At 36.9% G+C, this 18,092-nt stretch overlaps 1 protein-coding gene and 1 long non-coding RNA gene across 5 annotated transcripts in view; one reads left to right on the top strand and one right to left on the bottom strand.

Annotated features, from left to right (window-relative positions):
• Positions 1-2,460: 2,460 nt before the first annotated feature.
• On the bottom strand, positions 2,461-17,403 carry ARRDC3 (arrestin domain containing 3). Of its 3 annotated transcripts, XM_021008396.2 has the most exons (8): positions 16,793-17,398; positions 12,582-12,663; positions 10,421-10,568; positions 9,377-9,479; positions 8,589-8,845; positions 7,933-8,095; positions 7,165-7,319; positions 2,461-5,312 (listed from the first exon to the last, which is right to left on the bottom strand). In XM_021008396.2, exons 1-8 carry the CDS (start codon positions 17,070-17,072, stop codon positions 5,256-5,258), a joined length of 1,245 nt encoding a protein of 414 aa, XP_020864055.1. In that variant the 5' UTR covers positions 17,073-17,398; the 3' UTR covers positions 2,461-5,255. The 3 variants fall into 3 exon arrangements, with proteins under 3 accessions (XP_020864055.1, XP_020864074.1, XP_020864065.1); XM_021008406.2 differs by lacking the exon at positions 2,461-5,312 and having other exon boundaries at positions 7,271-7,357; positions 16,793-17,403; XM_021008415.2 differs by lacking the exons at positions 10,421-10,568; positions 16,793-17,398 and having other exon boundaries at positions 12,582-12,668.
• LOC110223077 (uncharacterized) overlaps positions 17,396-18,092 on the top strand; it is a 31,028-nt gene continuing 30,331 nt past the window's right edge. For both annotated transcript variants that reach the window (XR_002328583.2, XR_002328581.2), the window contains exon 1: positions 17,396-17,500. This is a non-coding gene — a long non-coding RNA (uncharacterized LOC110223077). The remainder of the gene's footprint in view (positions 17,501-18,092) is intronic.

The raw sequence follows: 18,092 nt of genomic DNA, 5'->3' as shown, positions 1-18,092 counted from the left end.
ATAGAAAACTGGTTTTGATCCCTTTTCTTTTGTTCCTAACCCCAAATTTTAATACTTAAAAAAGCTGAAATCACTCCTAACTAGTGACATGCCGCCCTGTTTTCTATTTTTAAAAATAAATGGTTATTATATGTGTCACAAATGTCAAGATGAGCAGAGGTTTGGTTTGGCTCCTGTGAACTTTTTTCTCCCTTTCTGTTATGGAACTAATTGGTTACAATTTAAGAAGCAATGATTTTCTTTCATCATGTTCCTGTTTTCCTCTTTATTCACTGGGTGTTAATTATGTAGTCCATCTATTTTATTTTCTGAGCTCACATTCTCATTTCTATTTCCTTGTAATTCTTTTTGAAGATTAAGATCTATGACCTATTAAAGTTTATAAAAAAAAGTTACTTGGTGTTGTCCTACATATTGAAAGTTTTGATTCTAACCTGGCTCTCTCTCAATTATGAAATTAATAACCTGAAAGGCACATAGTTCAACTAGAAGTTTATGTGAAACATGAGCTGTTGATGCACAAATTCAGGCTTTGCATTAATTGTCCACTATTTCAGGAGTTACAAGGATCTAGCTCTAAAAATAGTAGGCTATAAATTTTCTTTTGAGTTTCAAAATGGCGTGATTACTTTCCACTCACTGAATACCGTATAGCTATCAGATACACATTTGTTTATAGCACAAGACTCATGAGGCTGTAGTTTTAGGTTCAGCACTCACATGTGGGTCAGTTCATATCCTCTTCTGTGACCTGCAGACTACAATACTGACCAGTCTGGTCTTCTGTTGGTGTTGGAAAGAATGCTGGATTTGAGGTCAGAGGACCAGATTTAGAATCTAAATCCAGACTCTGTTAACTACTTGTGTGACTCTGCACAAATAAGTTAATCCCTCTGGTCCTCTATTTCCTCATCTCTTAAATGAGTTAGGTCAGGAAGATAATTTTTAAAGTTTGCCTAAATGAGACCCTATGACCATGGATGGATCAATAAGCAAATTGTAAAATAACTGCCATTTTTGCAATGGCAAAGTCAATATAGTTATAAAATAGGTCTGTGAATAGACATTTTTTCTATTTTTAGTATCACAACAGATCCTAAAGAATTTAGTAAATCTTTTGAGCTATTTAAGATATATTTTTTGCCATCATCTTCAGGCCATTCAGAGTATACCATTAAAGCTTACACATATAATTTTGGAGTTCTATTTCCACTAATAGGAAGGAAAAAAAATGTATACTTTAATGGTCTTCCTAAGTATATCAAATGTTTCATGACTAAAGATTTATCATTGAAATAATTTTCATCTCATTAAATAACCCCTTAGGTAGTCTTAAAATTTTGATTGGGTTGTACTTTCATCATAGAAGGAATCTTTGGTTTGGTCTAGCTTCTTCATTTTGCAGATGAGAAAACTGCAGCTCAGAAAAGTTGGGATTCGTGTGAAGTTAAGTAAGCAGTTTGTGTCAGAGAAGAAAGACTAGGAGGACTCTCCTGATTCTTTCCATTTCCCCACGCCATCTCTCTCTGCTTATTATGGCTGTCTATTTTTGTATCATTATTAGTTGTTATGAATAAAGACAACAAAGGGTTTTGGTTACAAATTTGGTAGAGCATGCTAGAATTTTTCAGCATCAAAGGAATTAAGAATATGTAAGCTATCCATATGACATGGCAGTCCCTCTGATCAGTATCAACAGTAAAAAAAACTGAAACATGAGAATTGAAAAAAAATACTACATGGAACCTATTAAAAACCTATGAAAAAGGGAAAAAATCTATTTCCTTTCCATATTTAAATACAAATGTTTATTGGACATATGGACTTAGTAGCCCTTAATTAGGGATTCCTAGTCTATGGATTTGCATTACCACTAAATAACATGTATTCTAAGTTTAACAAAGGTTAATTTTTCCAATTGGACAAAAACATTTTTTGTCATTCATTGTAAAAATGATTAATTCTCTAAAATGGGTCTGAGTTTCTTCCTTAAAAAGGGCATTTTAATAAAATTACAAAAATACCAATGAAAGCATTCATACCCTCTTGCGATACTAGAAATGTAGACACAACGGCAACCTTGCATGAAATCCAGAAAGTAAAACTAATGCTAGTTAAATTCATGCAAGGTACTGAAATGCAAACAAATAAACAGGATTAAGAACGAGGGTTGACTTGCAAGGCTAAATTCCAATTTTGACCATCTAGCAGTTCAACTTAAAATTTTTAGATTTTCATTCAAATGGGCCACTGTGAAGTAACTCTAGAACATTCTCTTTAGTTGGAATACAGCTATAATCAGGATGATTAGTGGCTAGTGTCAATCTAGCAAATGGGCAGATAGAGATAAAAGAGAGAGAGAGAGACCTCATGGAGGATGTAGCTTTCTTTTACAAATACTAGTGAATAATAAAATATTCAGTTTCTTAAGACGGTTATAAAGAAGAACTCTAAACACAATTTTACAAAAAAAACCTCAAAACAAAAACTTTATTTTCCACAAAGAAGAGCAATAGGAAAAATCATCATTCCCCATGTATTCTTAAAACAGAGCCTACAAGGACACGTTCAGCACCAAAATAAAAAAAAGGGAAAAGGAAAAAAGTACAAATGACCATAGAATATATTCTATAAAGCAAACATTTAATATTGCACTTTGTTTCTTTAACATTTTGGATTTAACTTGTCTTTCCTAATTGGAAAATCAGGAATCTCAAACACTGGAATACATTTATGAATATAATGCTTTATGTCAGGAACTGACCAATACCTAGGAAATAATATAGCAAAGTAATGCCTCTAAACAACAGAGTATAGAAATACTTTCATGGAGAAACAAAAACAAAATCAAAACTATTTGATACAGTTTTCAAAATTTGAAGTGATCACATTTCTTCATGTGGTCTGGCGCCAATTCCTACTGGTCATCCCTGCTCTCTGTGTAACTTAAGGATTACATCATGTTAAGTATTCCAATGCTATGCATATCAGTAATTGTTCCCTAGTTAGTGAGACAGAAGAGGAAGAAAAAAATAAAGGGGTTCATCTGACAACCCCTCCCCCAACAAAAAAACAAAACAAAAAAGAACCACCAAATGCCCTTTATGCCAAATAATCCATCAGGTTTTTTTTTTTGGGGGGGGGACATCCACAAAATTGTTTAACAAGAATAAAAAAAATATTTCACCCCCCATTTCCTTGTTATCTAGTATTAGTTTTCTTACTGGAAAACCCTATAACTGAATCACTTAAAACGCGATTCATTTTTATGCTGGGCTTTCTTCACCCTGTCAGCATTTTTCAAACATGAATTATCTTCCATGTTTTCTTAAAGGCCACTTATGGAAAAGCCTATTTTGTTTTTTGTATGAAATTTTAAGACAGTATTTAACCAGGTCAAGCACCATACCAGAGTCTCTAAGGTTTATAGCCACTTCACTAAGTCATGGGTTAGAAGGCAGGATAGCTATAACATACCCTTCACTCACCAAAAAATGTTAATTTTGGTAGAAAAAAAATTATTAAATTCTTTCTGAAATGGAAAGTTTATATATACTCTGAGAATGCAGTGTCAATGATTTTACAAATGCTGGTATATGTATTAAGAGAGCTAACCATAATTGTTTTCAAAAAATTATGCTACTGATTTGATGATCCCTGTTCCTTGTTTGTAGAGGATGGAAGCTCCCTTTCTACATGTCCTTTGAAGTTTTGTCTTTTTTTTTTTTGTCTGAACATAAAGCTGATTTCTAAAAAAATTTGCTGGTATAGCTTCTTCAGTCCATGGAAACCTCCCTTCAAAAAGAGACAACTCTGCCAGCAATGACTGATCTGGTGCTGGGCATTTTGGTGGGCTTTTGTTTGCTCAATTTGTGTTTATTAAAAAGAAAAAAAAAAGCCAACAAAAAACTCTCACACCCTATCAAACCTCAATAGACCATAATGCAAATAGTGTATTTTCTTGCACTTTTCTACCTTCTACCAGAGCAAAGACTTTAAAACACATACACGTTTTTTGGTAATTCAGTTACTATGTATAAAAATAAATTTCCTTTCCTTTCCTATCCCTATGCTGAGTGGCTGAGATACTTCCATACTGTTGGACGGTAAAAGACATTTCTCAAGAGCAATAGCCCTTATTTAACCCTTGGCCGGTGCCTGCTGATACTGCCTTTATTATTCCATTTTCAGCTCTTGCTAATTTCTTCTTCCATGTATAATGATAAAAAGGGAATGTGGGTGGGTTTTTAACTTTTGTGTATGTCCCATTTCCAAATCTCCCTCCCCCAAAACCAATCAAATAAACAAAACAACAACAACAACAACAAAGGAAACAAAAAAACCAAGAACAACAAAAAATTCAACAGTGCAATTAAACACAAATAGCATTCCAACAGTTTGGCAAGTGATGCGTTCACCTGAGATTAAGTGATTTTAGGCAGTCTGTAACAAAATGCTGCTTTGCTGTAATAGTAGAAAGGCAACACATTCTTAAAATAAATCAAGAAGGTTATACAATCTTGACAGTCTCATGAGTTTTCTCATCTCTTTTTTTCTCTCCCTACATTCGTGTTTGCTTATCTACTACAGTAGGCTGCAAAACATACAGCAAAAAGGATTGGCTTGAAGGCATTTGATGTTTTGTAAATAAATCCACAACTGGATCCAAGCTGAAGAGGTGATATATGGTCAGCCTAGAAGGACAATTCTGAGCATGTGCTACACAGGTAAAGTCCAGGCTACATTAAATTAAAAAAAAATGTCAGTGCATTTGTCATAATAAAGTTTTTTTCAAAGCTTTCTTTTTGCTCCTTGTTGTGCTGACCACAAGCAAGTTTTTAAAAGAGCATCAAGAGTCTGGCATAAATGGGGGGAAAAAAAGCTGTAGTGACACTGAATCGCACAATGTAAGCATTGAGCATGTGCAAATTTTCAAATCAAAAGAAGGAAATTTTCCCTCTTTTACAATGTGGTGTCTCGACACGTACGATCATAGGCTAGAATAAGGCTGCCCCGTGTATGTGCCAGTTTAAGGGGAAAAAAGCTCACGTCTTCAAGCATGTGGGAGCAGTCCTGTGATGTTGCTATAAGGCTTCAAAAGCATGATCACTGGTGGTTTCATGTATTTGCCATTTTCTGGGCAAGAGTAATACCACTTCCTCTGAAAACGTGTCTCCAAGATACTTCCTCTATCCACAGCAGGGCAGAGAGATACAGTTCCAGACCAAGGTCAACTATTTCAATCCAGCTTTCCTTCAGCGAGAGGGGCAAGATGGTCTGTCATCTGTTTGTTGATCTGGATTGGGATCAATCTAGAGACAAAGAAAAGAAATACTAAGCTATTTCAAAAATACTTGTAGTATTAAGCATGCCAATAATGTATTTGGGAAGATATACTTGAAGTTTCTAGTAGAGAGTACCGTCTTAAAAAAAAATTTCTTCCGAACATTCAGCTTTAGTCTATCATATGCAAAAACTAAGAATACAGAAAACTGTGAAAACATTTTCATAGACATTATCTCCTTTGCTAAAAAAGGTCATGTGAGTATTTTGCTTTAAAAATTGGCATAACTCTCTTTAAGACATTGTGACTACTTGTGTAAGCAATGCCCTGGGAGATTGTGGGGGTGCAGTAATAATCTCCAAACTAAGCAAATTTGTGTATGCAGATTGCAGAATAGAAGGCACAAGTCGTCTCTTCACAGACTTCATGGTCAAGTCCTGTCCAATTTCATCTCAACTTGGGACAATCAGAAAAGCTTGGAAAACAATCAAGATACTGAAGATAAATAGTCTATTATCGCCCCTTACTACAATTTAACAAAAGAATAAATGGGGCAGCAATTCTAACTTAAGAGATCATATTCTTTTGTGTGGCAAATGGTCTTAATATTCTTATGCATTTTAAAAATGCTATGCCAAGGGAAAAAACCTCTGTTATGAGGCCATTCCTAAGTCATGTAAAAGTATCACTACAACTCCTGAATTCAGCAAAAACAAAAGCTTCTAAAAAATCTGCTGAAAACTGACTTTACATAGATTGTGGTACTTGTAAAAGCTCCTGGTACTCTTGCTAGGCAGGAGTCAAATCCAACAGCCAGATATGAAAGACAGACACAGAGCTAATAAATATGCAGCTAAAAATCTGACCCGATTATAAAGCATTTGAAAGAATATGGTCAGGATGTACCAGAAACAACAGGGCAGACCTCATCTTAACTTTTAGCAATAGAAGGTAAGCACAATCAATCTAGTTCATTTAAGAATCACAGTCAATTGATGAGTGAAAATCATCAATCAGGCTGTGGAAAGCTTCTAAATATTGGTGGCTATTAAGGATTTAGACAAAAATCTTTCAAATTGTCAAGATGAGCTCTCATTCTATCAACACTTAAAATACTGGCATTTCAACACAGAACAGATAGTTAAAGAGAATTATTTTAACTGTCAACAGTTTTTGAACAAGAGACTAACACCACCAAGTATTGGCTTTTTAAAAACAAAAGAAGTAAAAACTATTTAAAAAAAAAAGGTGGTTGCCAATGTCATTAAAAGAATACAATGCCATTAGAACAGCTGGATTTTTTTCCTTAGAAAATTAACTGATGTAAAGATTTTTCTATCAAAGTTCTTCGTTTTTGTTCTAATTTCAGAAGCATGGGTTTTGCTTGTGAAAAAGCTTTCAGAATTTCACGTAATAATCAAAACTGTCCATTTTGTCTTCTGTGGTCCTCTCTTATCCTTTGTTTGGTCATAAACTGTTCCCCCATCCATAGATCTGAAAGACACTTTCTTCCTTGCCCCTCTAATCTGTTTATGATGTCACCCTTTATAGCTAAGTCACTTGGAGCTTATCTTGGTATAACACAATGAGATGTTGGGTCTATAAAGGCAGTGCTTTTTTCAGCGTGTGTGTGTGTGTGTGTGTGTGTGTGTGTGCGTGCGCGTGCGCATGCGTGTCATAAAAATGAATTATGGTATTAGGAAGGCTACATTTCTTGTAGAAGAATTCTTATGCCATTCTAAAGCCCCAAAGAAAATATTTTCGCATTATCTGCCGCTTTTGGAGTTATTTGTCTTTTTCATAGCACAGAGAAGAGTTGAGGGCACTTGGTCAGCAGTTCTGATGACCCAGGAGAAAGGAAACAAGGTATTGGAGCTTACCTCTGAATAAAGAGGGGGTGGCAGAAACCGGAACTCCTGAATGTATGCAAACAGTGGTCCTTGGAGAGCCCTCTCAAAATCGTCATAGGCACTCATGGGCGTGAGATGGCTCTGCCTTTGCTCCTCTGTGACAACTTCGGCATAGCTGGGTGGTGCTAAGGGATAAAGATACACGCAATTCGAACAGCAAGTTCTTATGCATGTCAAAATACAAAGCATTACAGATAGTATAGATGTTAAAAGGAAAACTGGGGGGCAAACTAGATAGGTAAAAGAGCTGGTGGATAAAAGATAAGACTAACTGCTAACAAAAAGTCTCATTACAAAAAGAGCTTCATTTTAAGTTTAAATGCTTGGGACAGATCTGCACTTTATGAGGAACAATAAACAATTAACTCAGATGTACATAGCACTTTCCTGCCAATTACCTTGTAAAATAGGGTTGTCCAAGAATTACTTTTACACACTAGGAAACAGAGGCTCCAGGCAGTTGCGATAGAATAATGACGATGATGATATTAGTTAGGATTTATATAGTGCTTACTATGTACTAGATACCATGCTAAATATTATTACCTCATTGGAGCCTCACAACAACTCTGGGAGGTTTCATTAGCCCCATTTTACAGTTGAGGAAACTGAGGCAAACAGAGGTTGTTTGAACCCCGATCTATCACTTCCTAGTCTGGTCTACCACCAAATAGATAGTCCTGTCCTACAGAAATGAGGTTGCTGAATCAAAAGCATAGAAATGTATTAGCAAATTACCTTCAGGTCTTTCAGGCAGGGATAGACCAAGCCAGTTCATATTTATGCTACACTGGCTGCTGACACTGGACGTCCTGCTACCAAATGGATGTAGAGGAATAGTACCGATGACAAGTGGTAAATTAAGAAATAAGTCCATAGCTCCGGGAATATCCACATACACCTAAGACGTAAAAAGACAAAAGGCAGGTGTATCCTTTAGGTGAAATAGTTTTACATCTTTGGAGGGATGTTACAATTCAAATGTTGCATGCTTGCTTAAAACTAATATCTCATTTTTATTATAGATAAAATTTTCTCTGTAGCCATATGCTACATCAGTGGTGTCAAACTCAGGACACATCTACCCTTGCTGAACGAGATTAAAATGTAATTGGGAAATGTTTAACAAAATAAATAAAAATACAAGGCTATATAATTTAATCTGTGGATTTCTACATCAACATGCAATCTGAATTGATCCTTATCTATGCTTTAGCGGCTTCCCTCTCCATGTGAGTCATAATAATATAAGGTATTTAAAATGTGAAGTTCGTAGGCCTCACATAACAAAACTTAAAAGGTCTCTTTAAAAAAAAAAACCAGCCTACGAGGAACCATAATAGAAATCTGAAATCTGTGAGGAGGCATAATAGAAACCTGAAATCTGTGCTTACCATTAGTGAATATTCCACCCGGATTATACTACAGTCCAAAATAGAAGGGGAAACTGGGGGAATTTTCAGCAGCCTCCCATTCCAGGTCTCTGTCTTCCCAGATGACAAGGATTCCCCTCGCAAGTTGGCCACAAGTTGTTTTACTTCCTTCATTTTCCCTTTGGCATAGAAGGCCTGTGTTTGGTAAATGGCTGCCTTTGGCACCACCATTCGGGAAGAGCAGTTCTCAATTTCAGCAAATATCTGAATTGATTCACCTAGAGCAAAATGCAAACAAACAAACAAACAAAACAACCCAAGGACGATTAGTGATAAGACAGCTGAAAGGAAAAAAAAAATTTACTAATTTCTCTGACAAATGTTAAAATTGTAAGAGACATTACACAAATGAGAAATTTGTCCCACAGTGGCAAATGTTAGAGCTAACAAATTTATACCAATCATAGCTAGCATTTATGTAGTTTTGCAAAGAGCTTTACACATTACCTCACTTGATCTCATAATAACTTTGGGAATAGGTGCTATCATTAATTCCATCTTACAGATAAGGACACTGAGGCCAAAAGGTTAAAATGCCTTGCCCCAACATCACACAGCTATTAAGTGTCTATTCAATAAGATTATCTGAATAGAGATTGTATTTTTTGATGGAAAATTTGGTAAGCATAATGTATAATATTTTATTGAACAGAATTAGATTTTTAGCTGGGTTACAATCATCGCAACTGTGCACCCCAAAAACAACAGAGGGAAAATGTTCTTTTATGCGCTAATTTCTGATAACATACCTGGGGTGTAGCCCTTCCTTTCAATTTTGGCACTTAAGGATATTGGGCCTGAGGTACAGAACCAGCAACAGAGAGTCTTTTCTTTTGTGCCTGCTTGGGGTGACTGTAAGAAATAAAAGAAAGAAACACTTAGGGGGTTGCTTTGACACCATACTGTTCAGAATATGACAAAGACCAGGCTTAAAAGAACAAAAAGTGGCATTTTTCATTACCTAGCAACATTTATTTTTCCATTATTCTTCATTGTGATGATTCTTTTCCATTGGGTAATACCAATTAATTAAAAATTAAGGTAGAGGATTTATTAAGATCATGTAATCTATACATATTTTGGCATCTCTATGTTTAGTTAGAAATTTAAAAAAAAAACCCTTTCCACAGTCCATTTAAACTTTCTTTTTAAAGAAAATAATTTGGTTATATTCTCAAACATGAGAATCTTCTCTCCCTCAGAATTTCCTTTTTCATTTCAATTGACACATTAAAACAGAAAATCTAACTCAGTCTTAATTAAAGATGTTATTATTTTTGGGAAATCAAACGAAGGTTTTTGAAGTCAAATTGGAGTTCAGGTCTCCTAGAAAACATCATTAAGATGCTTACTTTTTATAAGGAGTTAAAAATTGCTTTATGAGACTAATGATCTCTCCATTAACAACAACTATCCCTATATATCAGTAATAATTGCAATGCAGTACAAATTCTTAAATTTGGTTCTTTCAAGTTTGCAGTCTCTTTATAAGAAACCCTGTTCCTCTTCCAATAAAATAACTGGTCAGGGAACAGTTCAAAGGTTTGTTTTGTTTGTTTTTCCCTCTGGAATGACATATTTCATACAAAGCGCTGGTTGTCCATTTCTTTTAAAATGAATAAAAATACAACCATCATTTCTGAATATTGGTGCTCTAATAATATGTCATTAATATTCACAGCATTGGTTTTCTAAAAATATTGATTATATAATAAAGATTTTGTAGTTTAGGTGATTATGCTTTAGTATTTATATGCCAAAAACCAGGAATGAAGAATTCAGTCCATTCTTACCAGTAATGAAGGAGTGTTGATATCTATATGCTCAAAGACTGTAAATTCCTTCTTTAATTTTACTGGTAGAAGCCAAGGCCTGTGCAATTCGGCTTTCACCCAATAGCGCACACTACCATGTCGGCCTTCGAATGAGGTAGCAAGTGGTCTGTGCAGAACACAAAGGTCAAAATTTATTATTTTTTATTTCTTTTTCTAATAATTATACATGTGGTCAGAGCATAAGTATAAATATATTGTACTGTATTGTTTATGCATCTTGATATATATATAAAACATTTTCTGGCAAGATAACCAGAGGGAACAGTCTTTTTTTTTTTTTGGGTGGGGGCAGGAGTGGTGGTAAAAAAAAAAATTCCTGTTATCCAACAGTAGATATGAATGTTTTACTGTAATTACAGGGATTTTTCTAAAACATGCCATAAGAATACAGTTTTTTTAAACATGTAAGAGGCTACTTTAATTATAAGCAAAGTTATGAAACTGGAGAATAAGCACTTCTAAATAAATAGTAATTTCCTTGAAAATGGCTTTTAATAGATAGCCTACCTTTCTTTTATTGTAATTTGTTTTGTATGCCAACTAATATAAAGACATTTAGTCCAAATGTTTTCAATGCCAGACTTCATTAGCCAAGGGTTATGACCCCTTGTGGTTATTAGTTAAGCGGTAATAGATTACATATTCAGTGTTGCAAACCTGTTTTGAGCGAATTTTTTTCTCCAATGTCGTTTTGATCATTATACAAGCTAGTTAGATTCTCCTCTGCCCCCCCCAATAAAAACACCTTCCATCTTAATTTCTGCATCTCAGAAATGATTTAAGATTATGTACATATATGTATCTATTACTTTAAACATCTTTAAATATCTTTGAATTTTCTATTTTATTTCTATCATACTATTTAGATAGTCAGAAGTTTACAGAATTATCTGTTTTCTTCTCACACAATTCCCATCCTATCTGCACCTTACTTTATCTTTTTGGCATCAATGCTGTATTGGATTTTTTCCCTTATTTTATTCTTTCAAGAACATTTTATCAGTTAAATTATTTTATGTTAATTTATATAGAATAGAAGATACAAAACAATGTTTGTAAACCTTAATCTTTACAATGACATTCTAAAGTTAATTATAGTTTATTATGGATAATTTATATGACCATTGGTTTTAATTAACTCTATTAACTTATTCAGTCTATACTACCTTTATTCTAATTATACTTAAATTTTGTTTTTCTTTCTAAATACATGCTTTACTCAATTTTGAGGTTCAAAAACATTCTCAATTATTTTCTTTTATGAATTCTCTTTACATGTAGCAATTCAAATATTAAATTTCAGTATACAGAGATGGGAGTTAAATATCATGGGCACCTGATTAACTTTTATATAAGGTAAGCTTATTCTAGGACAATCAGTACAAGTGCCATTTTGCAATATCTGTAATATGCATTCTTTTTCCATTAAGTTGAAAATTATAAAATTCCTTCACATCCCTCAATATTCTTCTTTCTGTTAATAAGAAAACAAGATTAAAATTCATATGCAAAAATGAATTTACTTTTCTAAGTTATTTTTATTACTAATTATTTTCTACCCTGTTACTGACTGGGATGTGAATGTCCTCTACTCCCACCTCACCCTTGGCTTTCCTTTTATATTGTGATAGGGTTGGTAAACCTAAATACCTTCACAGAGCCATACAAGACTTCAAAGAAGAAGTCTCTAAGTATCTCACTAATGCTCACTGGTCAGGCAATAAGTGTGTATCAGATGTCTCCTATACTAGCACTAAGCTAGTCTCTAATCAACCCTAGTCTTATTCTCCTAAAATAAATGAAACATTGTGTTTCATACTTAAGCAATGTAATCCCTTAGCAGGTACTGGGAATTTGGATTTTATTTCCATAATTTTATCACTGGAAAGAAAAAATAGCCTCTTAAAGTTTAATGGGCTGTTTTCCTATATCAGGTTTTAGTACATTTCCTCAGTAATGAAAAGGGTTTTTTTTTTTGTTGGTTTGGTGTGTGCGTGTGTGTATTGTGGTGTTTTTTTGCAACTATAAATGTAAAAATGTAGACCTGAGAATTTTTTTAAACTTTAAAAGGATGCTTTTGACTATTTGGTGAAACATGGGAATTATATGTAATACTTACGTCTGTGGAAGCTCAAAGCTGAATGCATATTCATGCCTTCCTGAATGAATAGTGTGGAGGCCTTCTTCTGAATTGTCATCATCTATAAAAAAAAAGGGAAAAAATGCCATTCTGTCTTGAAGTATTATGAATGTTGTTATAAATTATAAAGAAGTGTCTACTTATCCAAAAAGGCAAAATTTTAATTTAATTCTCCCCTCCCACAAAGTCTTTTGATTTGCCATATTAAGGGCCCATTTTAAGGAAATATTAAGTTCTTAAACTAGGCCACTTATCAGTTTGTTTCTTTTTGCAAAACGGTAAAATGTAAGTGAATATAAACTTTCCAAATTTAAAATAATTTAAAAACTTATACACGTAGAATAGTCTTTTATGGCAGTGGATTTTTATGTGCTTCCCTCACCCCCATCTTTAAAATGTGACTTCTTCTAAACTAAAAATATTATTCAGCCTTGGTAGTTGTTTTCCCCTTTATATCTATTAACATCAGCAAACAATTTCCTCGCAAGTAATAAGAATTACCTTTTAATGCTACCTGACAATATCAAATTATGGAGTTGGGGAGGAGGCAACTTACTACAAAGCAACTACCATTGTTTAAAGGGAAGGGTCTAGTGTATAGAGTCCCACCCTTTGGAAAGATGAAACCCAGGGAGGTGTTTGTAACTTTCAGGCAACAAGCTAAGCAGACTTTCCCTTTCATCTGACCCATATTGTCATTACTAATATACACTGTAGGAAAGCCTTTCACCAAAATGGAGGGGACTGTCTTTGGTCCATGTGTTCTTCCTCCTCTATACTGGGTGATGGCCATAAAGGCCACTTTTCTTTCCATAGCCTATAATCCTAGCGCTGCACCCCTTGTTATTACTGCATTCCCCTAAATAAACTTATTTTCTTCCCCTCAACTATTTTAAGAACACACATATATAAATGATTGGTTCTTATTTTTCCATTATATGAAATGGTTAAAAAAAACCCCTCCCCTCCCCCCCCAGCTTTGTACTTTTCACAAAATCCAAGAATCACTCTGGTTTAAACATTTCACCCCAATGATGATTTCATTGCGGCTCCATGGCTAGCTAAAATGGCCATTTCTACATTTCTGGCCCTCCAGCAGCCCAAAGTCCCCCCCCTTTTTTTCCATCTCTCACTGCTCTCTTTTTGTGCCAGCTCAGCAGTCTTAGAGAGGCTCAGCACAGAGGCAGCAGCGGAGGCAGGGGCGGCAGCAGCAGCAGCAGAAGCCTGAGCCCCAGCCCAGTGGTAAACAAGTGCTGAGCTGTCAATCACAGACTCGACTCAAGCAGGAGAGGACCGGCCTAAACCGGCGCGAGCTGAGCCCCAGCCAGCCAGCCAGCCAGCCTCCCATATACATACAGCATACATTACACTCTAGCGCATTTGCTCACGCGCAACCTACCCTGCTGGATAGACCTGAGGATGGGAGGGGTGGGGAAGCCGGGGGGGGGGGGGAAGGGAAGGGAAAGGGGGGGCTGGTGTGTGCAATGACACCCTCTCCTAAGCTTCCGGTTTTGCACACAGGCCAGTGTCCCAAAGGGTTTTGCTTACGTTTGGCCCAGACACCTTTAGGTGCCGGTTGTTACCGGCTTTGGAAATTGGAACAAAGAAAAAAAAAGGTAGGGGGAGGGGGTCATCAAGAGAAAATATAGTAATGCAACGCAAAACGAAATGCAAAGGGTCCCCTGGATAGGGAAGGTGTGTATGCACACATCACCCACACACATGCACACGAAGCCCTGGTGTAATTAAAATGTAATACTTAAGCATGATTTGTCAACCCCTCTCCTCCAGGGGTTTGCTATCTTGGGTACAGGCTATCCATCTCTTGGGTCACGGCAAGGTAACACGCTTTGTTATCGAATGGCAAGGTGGGTGGGAAACACCCTTCCTTTTCAACAAAATTGACTCTTTTAGACCTTCCTCCATGAGGGAAGGATTTCCCCCAAACCTGCCTAGTCCGGTTATTTCCAGTTAAAAACGGGAGGGTCCAGGACAATCCCGGTATCCTCAAGGCCAAGGGGGAAAGGGGGGGAGAGAAATTAGCATTTTCATTCCACAAAAAGCCCAATTACTTTCATTAGAGGGCACCCAACAAGGGTGTGTGTGTGGGGGGGGAAGGTTAATGCAAAGGAAAGGATGGCAACGCAGCTTAACGGCGTAAGAGGAGAGCTGCGTGGGACTGCGCAGGGACAAGGATGGGGACCGCAGGCAGACTGATTGACGGACTGCCCAGGAGGAACCTTGTACCGGCGCGCGCCGGAATCCAGGAACTGGAATCCTCAAGCCTCGCCCCCTCCCTGACTGAATTCCCTCTCCCCACCGGGACAGGCACCCAATCCAATCAGCAGCTGGCATCGCCTTAGCAACAGGCTAACAAACCAAACTCCGCCTATCGCTGCCGGCACGGGGCGTGGCCTCGGTTACCAGGCTAGTTTGAGAGGTCCCTGGTCTAAGTCATTGAAACTATTCCAGGTTAAGGTCGGTCCGCGTTTGGCTGGACTGGGGGTGGTGAGTGGGTGGGGGTTGGTGATAACAGGTTCTTGTTAATGAAATATGGCAGACACAAATTAAAGTGTATTCTGTTCTCTAATTTTTTTTCCCATTCTTCCCCACCCCCAACCATTGCGAGGCTCTCTTAACACATCATATCTTTTGTATTTCCTTAACAATTTACCCCTCTTCCCCGCAAAAAAGACTTGATAGCTTAGGTGATTAGTTGCGAACTCCCGTGGCTGCTTTTGAATAAGCAACAGGAATGCGATTAGGCATTTGCTCTTTACGATGTGGTTTAATGTTTGAGGGCCTTAACAATTAATGGATACAAATCATGGGCAAATAGTTTTAAAATGTTTTATTCTCCTATGGAAAATGTCAGTTTTCCCTTAACACCCTGACATGCTGCATCATAGATGGAAGTTGTATCATTCTTCATTTATTCCTACATTTGATTGAGACTTGAGGTATCATAACTTAGCTAGGAATATATATTTTTTAAAAAGAGGGGAGAAAAAACCAAAACATCTCAAAATCTGTATTCTATCTGCAAAATCGTCAATGTCTGAACTAAATACTGCATTAAAAAGGAGAAGGACCAAGAATTACATAACCAGTTTTAACATTATAGTCTTCTGGTGCTAGGAATTAAGTCATCGCCACCACCTGACGCGTGTAACCAATCTGCTGAGAGCAGAACAGGCGCCCCTCCTCACCCCCCCAGTACTGGTCCGAAACAGGATTGAACCGCTTCTAACAAAGGGTGGAAACTTAGAAAAACAAGCTTAGAGTCTGCTATATTTCCACAATGTATCCATTCAAACAATAGATTAGCAATCTCTGGACCTCTTCCCCCTTTGACAGTCTTTATCTTCCTTTTTTAACCAAAATCAGACCTCGGGTGAGAAGTCCTTTACATTTCCTTTTGACTGGCACCGGTTTCATTCAATGTATGTTCCAAAGTTAGGAATGATGCTCTCAAAAGAAAAGAATTGACCCTAAATGGCCTCTTGGTCAAAATTTAAACCTACCATGATGATAGTCCTTTTTTTCCCTCTCTTTTTTTTTAAAGGAAGAAAAGTAGCTTGATGTAAATTTTGAACCGAATTGGAAAGAAGAGGAAAAAATAACACGTGGGATGTTTGATAGCATATGTCAAAATAAGCTACGGGAAACCCTTTATCAAGGAACAATGATTAATTCTAAAATCATTGCATGTCGATGTTAAAATCTAAAATGCACCTCTAAGCATTCATTAAAAGATGCTACTCATGCTTTTATTGCAAGATTGCAAAGTAAAAAAAAAAGACATTTGAGATTCGACTCCAGTTTCTAGCAATGCATCTGGAAATCATACTATTAAAATGATTAAATCTCAAGGAAGAAGCTATTAGACATAAGGCACACACATTAATTGCAAGTGCGTATTGCAAGAGGCTGATTGAGGTGTTAGAGGTAGTTCAGCAAAGTGCTCTATACAGTCACTTTGCAGATGGCTCGAATGCATTGCTACTTAATACTCGATAAATGTCAAAAAAAATCAAAATTTCAAGTTTGCAAAAAGATTCTCTACAACAAACGTTCAGATTTTAAACTGCAAAAGCGAAAAATTAATTTGCATCAATTCATAAAGAATATGAGGCAAATTAAAGAAAATAATATTCCTTTATGACCTCTGAATAATACAAAAAACTTACCTCTTTCATGCCCAATTAAGATGTCTTTATGGTTGAAATATTCTACTTCTTCAGTGTAATTCTGTGTATAGGCAGTGTTGGATCCAGCATTTCTAGATTCAGTCCAGCGTACTTTCGCATGTCCTCTTGCATGAATTTTGAGAGATTTTACTCTGATTTCCCCAGTAACTTCTAAATTCACTCTTCCTGAGACTGTATCCCCACTAGAATATACAGGGACATTACTGTCATTAAGACAGTCAAAGCTTATTGTCAAACTCTTAACCTTCCCCAGCACCATGATTATAACAAAATCTATAAAAAAATATAATGTAAGAAAAAAAAGTCAAGATCACATATAAAATGCGATCTTCACTAAACACTGATCGACGTCTTTGCCGTGCAAAAGGCTTGCAGGCAGGATCAGTGCATTCTTTACAAATAGTTCATTGAGATTTCTTAAAAAGTCACAGCACTGGATGCTGCTCCCTGCTACTTCTCAGATCAGTGGTCTCTGTACAAAGACGGGTGGCTACAGCTTGCCAGCTCACTTTAAAACCAGCTTTGTGAAAAACAACCCCACAGAGCATGCGCACGGCTCTGCTGCTTTTTCTTCCCCCTCCCTCGCGTCCCTCTTCCTTTCTGGTACAGTAGGTGTAGAGCAGAGGGAAGAAGACTGCTGTAGACGGAGAGCTGAACCTGACTTCTCTTCATTGAGTGTTCCTATTGGTGGGCAGGCTACCGTAAAACTCTAGAAGTGGGATAGGAGGCTTTACTACCGAGCAGATTCTAATAGCCGTGGTAGAACGAGGATGGCAGAGTAGGGGACACGCGGGGACGCAGGCGGAGAGAGGCTGGGGTGGGTGGCTGCTGCGGATCCGCTCGCCCAGGGGCGTGCATAGAGGGCAGGGCTGAAATGTGCCCACCAAGATCTATAGGGGGAAAAAAGAGTAAAAGGGGGAGGGGAGAGGGAGAAACCTGTTGGACGGGCCACCATAACGTGATATAATGAATTTCAAGAGAAATTGCAATTAAAAAAAATACAACAAACCCAGGCTTAAGAAATATGGTTAATAGACAGATAGGATGGGTTGAATACTATGTATTTGGCTGTTACGGGTAGGGTGGAAATCGACTCAGTGGAGGTTAAAGGAATCCTGTCTTTCCATTGAGATTATTGCCGTGGACAAGAGAGACCAGGGCTGTGTGCAGCAGCAGCTGTCCTCTGCATCTCTAAACTCCATTGCTGTGAAAAACAACCAGCAACCAAGTCATTAGGACTGACCACTTCCTCAAAATAAAGTCCCGTTTAAAGGAACCA

The sequence above is a fragment of the Phascolarctos cinereus genome, unplaced genomic scaffold, assembly GCF_003287225.1.
Source record: "Phascolarctos cinereus isolate Bilbo 61053 unplaced genomic scaffold, phaCin_HiC Scaffold_4;HRSCAF=312, whole genome shotgun sequence".
Lineage (NCBI taxonomy): Eukaryota > Metazoa > Chordata > Mammalia > Diprotodontia > Phascolarctidae > Phascolarctos > Phascolarctos cinereus.
This window is presented reverse-complemented; position numbering and strand designations above follow the sequence as displayed.

Excerpts from the sequence above, each read along its gene's own strand:
- ARRDC3 (XM_021008396.2), bottom strand. The coding sequence starts at position 17,072 with ATGGTGCTGGGGAAGGTTAAGAGTTTGACAATAAGCTTTGACTGTCTT. Across the intron at positions 12,664-16,792 it reads CTTAATTGGGCATGAAAGAG|ATGATGACAATTCAGAAGAA; the intron begins GTAAGTTTTTTG and ends TTTTTTTTATAG. Across the intron at positions 8,096-8,588 it reads GGGTGGAATATTCACTAATG|GTGTATGTGGATATTCCCGG; the intron begins GTAAGCACAGAT and ends TTTACGTCTTAG.